Here is an 11,174-nt window from a genome sequence, read left to right as displayed (position 1 = left end):
AAAATGTTTTTTTTCACCCATTTTGTTTGGAAAGTCAATCACTGAAGCTATAAACATTCTAGGACAATAAAAATATTTTTAATAATTGTATTATTTTAACATCACTTTCCAGAACTAATGTTGCTGAATCAAGACTTACAACACCGAGGCTTGTGTTAACCCTGCTCTTATGTCTTATCTCTTCTCAAGCCCTACACATGCCTCTGCATTCTGCCTGTGGAGAGGGTCAGTGCAGGAGGCATCTGACAATAATGACGTGTTGGATTAATGGATCATGAGAGAAGTAGCATTATGGTAGAGCAATAAATCAAATTAGTAAGGACAAGAGATAAGAGCGTGCAGGATGGTGTAGTGGTTAGCACTCATAGCAAGAGGGTCGCTGGTTTGACTCTGGCCTGCTGCTCTACTATGTGGAGTTTGCTCGTTTTCCCATTTCAGTGTTGGTTCTCTCCGGGTCCTCTGGCTTCCTCCCACAGTCCAAGAACACGCAGCTTAGGTTTAATTGGTGACTCTGTTGTCCGTAGGTGTGTATGAGAGCATTAATGGCTGTCTGTCTCTAGGTGTCAGCCCTGTGATAGTCTGGCGACCTGTCCAGGGTGTACCCGCCTCTCTCCCAGTCAGCTGGGATCGGCTCCAGCCCCCCGTTACCCCAGTTTGGATAATCGGTTAAGGATAATGAATGAAAAAAACAAACATTTTATGGCCCTAGAATGTTTGTAGCTTCATTGGTTGACTTTCAAACAAAATGGGTTAAAAGAGATTATTTAAAAAATTGATTACTTCAGTCACTATGCAAATATGATAAACACATTGTTGACCTATCAGCAAGCTATTGCGAAATGTAGTTAAACTACTAGTTGAATCACTTGTCCTTTACTACCCCCTAATAATCACCTTTTTACATGATTGGCAGCCTGTATTTTTTTGGCATGTTGTTTGAAATTAACTCAATGTGACAACACATATTTATGCATGCATTTATTTATCTATGTTCATTAATATATACAAAGTTTACAGTTCAGGTTGACCAACCCAGCAAGTGACAGAAACGTGGAGTTTTACAACTTATACAGTTGCTCAATTAAAAAACAAAAAAAAACAAAACCCAATACAAAGTGTGTTCCCATTGATGAAACAGAAAGAAAAGAATATTGTTGCATTCAAACCAAATTTTCTTTCAGGATGTTGAGCAGATTCCATAATGCAAAATAGTTTAAATGTTTCAGTGAGTAACCTCTGACAGCAAGAAGAGTCAAAGTGAGCATTCACAGATCTTACCATTATTTGCAATGATTCTAAATCACATCTACATGACAAACACGTTCCAACATCCTTCCAATAAAAAAAACAAACAGAAAATGCAGTTTCTGATTTTGTTGCTGGAGCTGTTCATCACTGGTCAAGTACTCCAGACATCCCTGATCTTCACTTAGTCCACATCCAGGTTTATTCACAACCAAAGAGACCATCGAAAGGAAAATGTCCAGGTGTACGAAAATGTCTTTGTATTTAAGAGACGGAGGACACTTCTGTCTTGCTGGCAGAGACTGAGGACTCATCCTCCACCATGCCGCCCATTCCAACAGTGCTCAGCATGCAGTTACGGAACTGAAAAAGAGAGCAAAGACGGCAAAATCAGAAACGAGTTACATGGTTCAGGACTGAACAAAGAACAGGAAAGCAAATACTAGAAAAAAGACAATATACTGAACCAACCTGTTTGTTCATCAGCACGTAGATAACAGGATTATACAGGGCTGAGCTCTTAGCAAAGAAGGCGGGAATAGCTGCTGTCGGGGCAGTGAAGCTAGCTCCCTTGTTCATGAAAATCCAAGCGGCAAAAGTTGTGTATGGCACCCAAGCTACCAGGAATCCAATGACCATCAAGACGCACATGCGTGTCACTTCCCTCTCAGCCTTCTGGGTGGACTCTGACTCCTGCTGCATTGCTGCGGCCTGAAGTGTTGGAAACCAGGAAACATAATCAGAATTCACAGCAGAGACAGAAAAAAGCAACCATAGAATAGATGCATTTGCATTTCGAATAAGGTACACATTACATGCTAAACTTCACTTACAGCTTTGACTGTCAGCACAAGGCTTCCATAAGTGAAGAAAATGATGAAGACGGGAACGAAGAAGTGAACGACAAACATGTAGATGACATATGACTCGTTGTTGAAGCCTGGAGCCAGAGTGTAGTAGTCAGGTCCGCAGGAGCACTGCATGCCCTCAGGAAGGTACCTGTGTGAGGTTCAAGAAGCATCTAAAGTATCTGCAAACCTCATAACTATGCTTCTACACTTTTGAGTGGTTCTTAATGTTTTTAAATCTACATACTTTACGTCATATTTATTGTAAGTAAATACAAATGTGATTTACCTGGACCAGCCAAACAGTGGGGGTCCAGCACATGAAAAAGCCATGATCCAGGTGAAAGCAACTCCAACTGCTGCATGAGTGCCGGTGAACTTGAAGCTTCCCATGGGTTTGCAGACAACGATGTATCTCTCAACAGCCAAGACTACCAGGGACCAGAGAGCGATTTCACCTGTGAAGAGAAAAGGCATCTTAGACAAGAGCATCACAAATTCTCAGAGAGCCATTCATGTCATTATAGCTGCTCTGTGGTAGTGAAGTATACTTCATACCTCCAAGTGTGGCCATAAATCCCTCAACAGCACAGGCAGTGGCTCCAAGAATGAAGTAGCCGTTCACAGCAGATGTGATGGTGATGGTGAATCCAAAGGCGCACATGATCAGTCCGGCCACAGCCAGGTTGACCAGGATGTAGTTCAGAGGTTGCCGGAGCTTCTTGTTCTGAGCCGTAACCAACAGGGTCAGACCGTTGATGGGAGTTCCAGTGCAGATCAAGAAGAACATGTAGCAAGCTAGAAGCTTGAACATGATAGGATCTGCCAAATAGTACTGTGGGTATTCAAAAGGACTTCTAACAATCCCAGTCCTGTTGGACATGGGAATGTAGAAGTTCTTGCCTTCTGTGCCATTAGGCTCGATTCCTCCGTCCCAAACCATCTTCAATAGTCTCTTGTTTTGTTGAGCTTCTTCAGCTAAAAAAAACCAAGACTGCTGGTGGACAGAGTGTGGAGTGTGTTTTTATACCCCACCACTTTGGCAATTATTACATTGCCAAAAGAGGATTAAAAGACTGTGAAGAGAACAAGTAATTAATCTTATCACCGGACTGTGAGGGCAGGAATTCATTTGCTCCACATAAAACCTTCTCCTAATCCTGCTTAAAGAGTCAACCTGGTTTAAACAACAGTTCCTGTGACATCATGAAAACAAGCTAATAAGTCTGGAATCACGGATGACCTGTTAGTGCCATTATCTTCATTGGTTTATGCTCAGCTGCTGTCCTGGAATGACATGGCAATGGTAACAGGTTGGAGTTAGCATGTCCTAAAATCTAATTTATGTTCATTTAGCTATAGTAACACTATAATTGGCAAAGATCATACAGTATCAAATATGTTGCCTATGGTTTATCTGAAGGGAGCCCATTCTTAAAAGTCAGTAAGTCAAAGAAGTAAATTCAAGCAGATAATAATTGTTGGACCACTGGATTACATTGGTAGTAGAGCACAGACACAATAGCATTCTTAGTCCACTGTAAAACAAAATGTTTCCCATTAAAAATGTCAAATTTACAGATGATACACTATTTTGAATATACTGGAAGGAAAGACTGCTAAATTAAGACATTTACAATGAATTTAAGGTTTCTGCTTGATTGCTTGAAGGGAGTCTTTTCACTTCCTCAATGTAGGTCATGGTTGTTTAATGTAGGTTTTTTGCTTGTGAAATGTAACATATTGTTTGTGAAATATAGCTTTGTGCTTGTTTGTGGTAGTGTTTTTGCTTGCTCAATGTAGATCGTTATATCATTTTTATTGCTATTTTAATCTAGTTTTTTACTTGGTTTTGTAGTTTTACTTCCAGTAATCCAAAGTGCCTTTGGATTAATTAGGTGTCGTTGAGGTCATTTGAAACAAGTCACTGTTAATAACAACTGTAAGTAACACTGTAACTGTAAGTGGATAGCCCAGTGATCCACTCAAATCTTGAGACAAGCTAAACTTTACCACCCACTTACTGAAGATGTTTACTGAATCAGGGAACAGAACATCTATACATCCCTGTCCAACAGGGATAGTGAGACGTCTTTTAGAGTAACCCAATTTTTTATCTCTTAAATCATTGTCGGTTTCCGTGCATTTCTCCTGATCTGATGATGAACTTCATTGTTCCTGAACCAAGATGCTCCAACAACCTCTCTTCTATATTTTGGTTAGCATAGTTGTGGGAGGACTGATGATGAGGATTTGGACTCACCATCCCAATCACACCAACTGGCTGCCCATGCTATCCATGGATTCACCACCACACTTGGAGGTAAAGGAAGATGATTTATGAGCGATATTAGTTGCCTTTAACACTATTTAATTCTTAAGTTTTAGATTTTGATCTATAAAATGTGGGAATAAATCAGCTAATTTCCTGTAGATAGAAAAATGTTCAAGTCGTTGGAGATTACGGAATGAGAAGATGATGCTTGAATTTCAAGTTATCAGGTTTTGATGTTGAAATTAAATTGAAAAACCTATTTACATGATGAAAAAAAAGAGAATGTTCTAAATATTGAGGCATATTTAACTAGTAATTTGTAATGTTTAGACAAGTTTATAATCTTAAAGTAAACAGATGCACAGGTGAGTGTTGAGGTTCTTGTATGGCCATCCATAGGGCCTTGAACATCACATTTGACGGCAGCACCATGCAGAGTCATGATACTCAAAAGGCTGAGATGTAAGCAACATGTCTTGTCATCCAAACTGAAGCTCCATTAACTGTCTCGACAGCAGTAATCCCCAGCACTTTTGCAAAGCGCTCAGCTCAGCAGTTATCTGTAATCTGCTATTGAGCAAACTGACTGACGGGCTGTTTTTATCCATTTAAAAACTGCCGTCAGGTTTGAAGGATACGTTTCCTTAAAAATTATCACCAAAATGACACCATTAACTTTAATGGGAAACTGTGAAAAAAACAGGAATTTTCACTGATTTTTATATTTCCAAGAAAGCTTTCCTCTTAATGGTAAATAAACTGCACATATATATTGCTTTTCTAGTCTTTGAGACCACTCAAAGTAGTCAGGACCAGATCTGAGAAGAATGGGGATTTTTGATGGGAGCCACTTCATCAAGATTGCGGAGCGGAGATGGCAGCCATATAAAGTCTATGACAACCAATTAGAAGGTCAATCTTGGTGTCAAAATATACATTTTCTCTGTCAAGGAATCATTTAAAGCTATTGAGAATGACACAAGATAATTTTATCAACTAAATATGTTCATTTTCGCCATGTATTTACGTAATTTCCAAGTTCCTAAGTGGTCGGACATATATTAATATAGGTTATATACAGCACATGAATTCTGAAAAATAAATAACATGCATACATTTAATTGAACTTTTTTAGCTCCACTTGTATTCTTTCTTACATTTACAACTTACATGGCCAAAATGAACATATCTATTTGATCAAATAATCATCTAGTGATATTCTCAATAGTTTTAAATGATTCCGTGACCCAGAAAATGTATATTTTGACACACAGATTGACCATCTACGTGGCTTGGAAGATATATTGGTTCTCATAGATTTTATATGGCTGCCATTTCCGATCCGCAATCTTGATGAAGTGGCTCCCATAGGGTGATAGAGAGCATATGGAGAGAATTTTGTGTTTTTGTCCGGCGTCTCCTTTTATTTAGCTAAGCCGCCTAACTAAAGTGCTTCACACTACAGACTACAGACATTCACTCACTCATACTGGTGGACGAGGCTACCCTAAATGGTGCCACTGCCACAATCAGGATTTCATTCACACACTGATGAACGCAGCAATTTGTGTTCAGTATCTTGCTCAAGGATACTCATATAGGACACGTAGGCTGCCATGGTCTAATTGACCTTCCTATCACTGGATGACCACTCTACCAACTGAGCCACAGACTCACGATAACAATATCACGATAACATACTCAAATCTGTGGACTTTTTTCAGCAAAACATTTTAAAAATGCACTGAAACAGAATGGGGTTCAGAGGGTTTATTTACATGAAGTAACCAGCAGTGGGAAGTGAAATCAGATCTATTACTCTAGTAAAAGTACTTAATAACTTAAGTGCGTCATTCATTTATAGAGTAGAAATACAAAGTTTATAAAGTGCTGTTTATAATGTAAATAAAAACAGAACACATCAGATTTGGTGAATGTTAACAATCTGTTTGAACATTAAATATACTGTCTTTATAAAGTTGCCAATTGAATATATGTCACAAAGGATTAACAAATTATTGCGTTAAAGAAAGAAAAGTACTCATGCAGAATGGCCTATTTCATAATATATTACTGACCCATTTATTTTGCATTACTTTACTGGTACAGCTTATAAATATGGAGCTCATTTAACTACTGTATATACTGCTTGGAAGCTGGAAGCCTATAAAAATATATTCTAAGGTGTTAATAGAGTTATAGTTTGTATTATTAATCTGTATCTGCAAAGCAATCTTTGTTCAGTCAGACAACTCATGTTTGTTGAGGCAATGTTTTTTGCAACAGTAGAATAAGATTTACATTTGGTGTTTAGACTCTAACCTCATCACTCCTCACAGGCATTTTACATGGGAGAGCAGGCAGCTATACAGACACAGGACAGCAGCGGCATTGACAGGCAGAGAGCTGCAGGGTTTAACAGCTTAAATAGACCGCCAAATTGAGAGGATGTGTTTAAGTAGGGGATGAATGAGGAGTCAGACAGGTCATGTGTATTTAGCAGAGCTGCTTGAGTTCCCGACTTCAATGAACTATACAGTACTTGTTAAATATAATTAGTTAAATTCCATGACTAGATGCAGTTCTTATCAACAACTATTTACTTGCTGAGCATGCATATTTTCTGTTGCTGTTAATGTTTGTATCTCAAGCTGGTACATAAAGTACGCACAACACAATTTATGGTAGTCTCAAGGGCCAGAAATATTGCACAAAATAATCTGCATATACATACTAAAATAGAACTAGTTACAGAATATACATACTTTGGAATCTGGCTTGAAGACAAATTTACATTTATAATACATTTATATAATATGCAGAAAAAGGGTTGTGGGGGCATTTTTTTCTGTCAGTTCTGGACGATGAGGATGTGATCTACAGAGGTGCTGCTCCCTCAAACCTTAGACCCCTGGACTTCATATATCATTCTGCTCTTAGACTTATTTCTGGTGATGGCTACGACACATCACTGTATTTTGTATGATAAAGTGGGCTGGCCTTCTCTTGCAAACAGGCAAAAGATACATTGCTGCCTATTCACTTTAAGGCCATTATCGGAAAAGTACCTCTCAACTTAACAAGACTACTTGATTGGAATTATGGACACTACTTGACATGATCAAATGATTGGTTTACTCTTACAGTTCCCCATGTGAAGACTGAACCTAGGAAGTCAGCCTTTTGTTTTAATGCCCCCGTGACCTGGAATAATCTTCCACTTATGCTGAGGATCAATATGCACATTACATTTCTGTCAGTTTTCGAGCTTGATTGCAGACCTGCCTGCAACAGTCTGCAACTGTTTATCATTTGGGTAGTGTTGGACAGAGATTGAAAGACTTGTGACCCTAAAACTCTTTATCCTTGTCTTTCTGAGGTAATGAGGAGATCTCCTTTGGTGGCAATATCCAAAGTGCGATAGAGGCTTCACCTTCTCCAGAAGCCATCGCACCAATGGTGGAAGTAGCAGGGGCACAAGGCCCGATGCTAGTTTCAGACCCTGGATAGATGCGGCTGAAGCAATGAACATTGTCTGCAATCTTACAATCTTGCTAAATGGGAGACTAATTTGTCAGAGAATATCGTTCCACCATGTCCGAACTGCGGTGCCTGATGTTTAGTTTGACTGTTTCAGTTTATAGACCAAAAGAACTATGACATTACATCAGTTTTGTGTGGACCTAATGGGGGGAAACTTCTCCTCAGGACTTGACCCTGTTGCCTCAGAACTTCCCCTCTGTATTCAAGCTGTGGTGGCATCATGTCATATTGTGGTTTATTCTGATGTCACACTTATGCTCCCACGTGCTATTTCTCATATCTTGCATGCCCAGAAGAATTTGCTTCTCTCTGCTCAGAGGTGGCTGAGATATCATACAACATTGTTAGAACTGCCTAACATTATTGTGAAATGCTGCAATGTCCTTAACCCAGCTACGCTTCTTCCAAGATGATGGAGAGCCTCATGATTGTGTTGAAGTCTTGCAACAGAGATGCACTCCAAGGCCTGATCTGTTGGATACACCTCTACTTGATGCAGTAGAGCATGAGCACATGCCGGCAAAAATCAAAAAAAAAAAAAATCAAATTCCAATCGCATTATCTGGGTGTCTTAATCGGAGTTGGAGAACTCCGACATTAGTCGACACGCACTATAGTTGTCAAGTTATAGTGATTAAGGCAATAACTTGTTTTTTTCAAGTGTCATGTAAACATACTGACTGATTCACATTATGCATTTGGAGCAGTACATGATTTTGGATCTCTGTAGAGACACAGAGGGATTTTAACATCATCTGACAAACCTATTGCACACCACACCCTTGTTTCAGCTCTTGTGTAAGCTTAAATTTGAAGCTTACACGTCCTCTTCTGACCCTGTTTCTGTAGGAAATGCAACAGCAGAAGCAGCAGCAAAGACAGCAGCCTCATCTGGCTGCCTTTCCCCCTTACTCATCTGCTCTCTACACAAACGATCTCAGTCCATGTACTGATCTTCCAACACTCCAGTCTCTTGCCAGCACACAAGACCCTCCCTATGGAAACGCTCTGGTCCTACCCTTAAGGGAGGAGTTTGGACAGGTCCAGGCAGTAAGCCTTATTTGCCTTTTGCCCTCTTCCATTCTTATGCTAAGTTGTCTCACAGAAGAGACCATGTGGGAAAAGTGGGAATGTTAACGACTATAATTGCAAATTGGTACACTCGAGCAGGGATGGGCAACTGGAGGCGGCCTGCACCCTCACTTGAAGTGGTCCTCAGTACAACTACATGCATTTGAGCATGAAATCTTAAAAGTGCTGTGTAAAAATACAAAAAATGACTTCTTGCAATTAATGTTCATCTGCTTTTCTAGCACTGAAAAAAATAAATCACAGTGGTTATTTTTTTATTTGCTTCAAACCTTTTGTATTCCTATTTATACTGTTATGCATGCATTTGAGCATGAAATATGTTAAGTTACTGCACTGTAAACATATTTAAAATTGCAGTTTCATCATATCTGGTTAAGAACATGGTCCTATATGTGGCCCTGTGGTAGTGTCGATGAAAAACTGTAAATTAGGGAAACCTCAGTGCCTTACGAGTTTAGATAAGATTTGTAAATATATAATTAATGTTTATATATTTACATGTAAAACTGTCATATTGTATTATATGTATTATTATTTCTATTGTGATGAAATGTGCAAAATTATTATTATTTTTACTTGCACAGCTTTACAGCAATGTTTTATTTCCATGAGTGCATATGTCAGTACCACTGGTATTAATGCAGTGGTGGAAGATTTCCGTGTACATCAGTAAGACAGAAGTCTCCACTGTAACTTGATTTATTTTGTCCTGTTATATTGTATTTTTTACCTGATGCAATAAAAACATGTTTTCAAGCCAAAGAGGAATGCATGTCACTTTTTTTGTAGACTTAGCTGAGTTGACCCTCACAGGCAGACTGCATTTCCAGAGCCTTAACTCTCATGTTACGCATCTATAAAGCCATAGGATTAACTAGTGATCTGTTATACAGAGGAAGTGGAGGTATTTGGTAGTAAATAAATCCCTTACTTAAGTAAAAGTGCTACTACACTGCTAAATTACTCCACTACAAGTAAAAGTTCAACTTACTTAAGTAAAAGTAGCCTACAAAATGATCAGCTAAAAATGTATCAAAGTAAAAGTACTAATTTTAATATTTATCTCAAGCTGGTACTTAAAGTACGCACAACACAATTTATGGTAGTCTCAAGGGCCAGAAATATTGCACAAAATAATCTGCATATACATACTAAAATAGAACTAGTTACAGAATATACATACTTTGGAATCTGGCTTGAAGACAAATGTACATTTATAATACATTTATATAAAAAAGGGTTGTGGAGGCATTTTTTTCTGTCAGTTCTGGACTATGAGGATGTGATCTACAGAGGTGCTGCTCCCTCAACCCTTAGACCTCTGGACTTCATATATCATTCTGCTCTTAGACTTATTTCTGGTGATGGCTACGACACATCACTGTATTTAGTATGATAAAGTGGGCTTGCCTTCTCTGGCAAACAGGCAAAAGAAACATTGCTGCCTATTCACTTTAAGGCCATTATCGGAAAAGTACCTCTCAACTTAACAAGACTACTTGATTGGAATTATGGACACTACTTGACATGATCAAATGATTGGTTTACTCTTACAGTTCCCCATGTGCAGACTGAACCTAGGAAGTCAGCCTTTTGTTTTAAGGCCCCGTGACCTGGAATAATCTTCCACTTATGCTGAGGATCAATATGCACATTACATTTCTGTCAGTTTTCGAGCTTGATTGCAGACCTGCCTGCAACAGTCTGCAACTGTTTATCAGTTGCAGACACAGCTTTACAGCAATGTTTTATTTCCATGAGTGCATATGTCAGTACCACTGGTATTAATGCAGTGGTGGAAGATTTCCGTGTACATCAGTAAGACAGAAGTCTCCACTGTAACTTGATTTATTTTGTCCTGTTATATTGTATTTTTTACCTGATGCAATAAAAACATGTTTTCAAGCCAAAGAGGAATGCATGTCACTTTTTTTGTAGACTTAGCTGAGTTGACCCTCACAGGCAGACTGCATTTCCAGAGCCTTAACTCTCATGTTACGCATCTATAAAGCCATAGGATTAACTAGTGATCTGTTATACAGGGGAAGTGGAGGTATTTGGTAGTAAATAGATCCCTTACTTAAGTAAAAGTGCTACTACACTGCCAAATTACTCCACTACAAGTAAAAGTTCAACTTACTTAAGTAAAAGTAGCCTACAAAATGATCAAC

General features: G+C 38.8%; 1 protein-coding gene across 1 annotated transcript; it reads right to left on the bottom strand.

Moving 5' to 3' along the window:
- Positions 1–963: 963 nt before the first annotated feature.
- On the bottom strand, positions 964–3,042 carry LOC131966036 (green-sensitive opsin-like). The gene is made up of 5 exons (XM_059328542.1): positions 2,652–3,042; positions 2,383–2,551; positions 2,079–2,244; positions 1,717–1,956; positions 964–1,608 (listed from the first exon to the last, which is right to left on the bottom strand). Exons 1-5 carry the CDS (start codon positions 3,034–3,036, stop codon positions 1,510–1,512), a joined length of 1,059 nt encoding a protein of 352 aa, XP_059184525.1. The 5' UTR covers positions 3,037–3,042; the 3' UTR covers positions 964–1,509.
- Positions 3,043–11,174: the final 8,132 nt, after the last annotated feature.

This window comes from Centropristis striata, chromosome 3, assembly GCF_030273125.1.
Source record: "Centropristis striata isolate RG_2023a ecotype Rhode Island chromosome 3, C.striata_1.0, whole genome shotgun sequence".
NCBI classification, from domain to species: Eukaryota; Metazoa; Chordata; class Actinopteri; order Perciformes; family Serranidae; genus Centropristis; species Centropristis striata.
The sequence above is the reverse complement of the archived record's forward strand: the minus strand, read 5'-3'. Positions and strand labels throughout refer to the sequence as shown.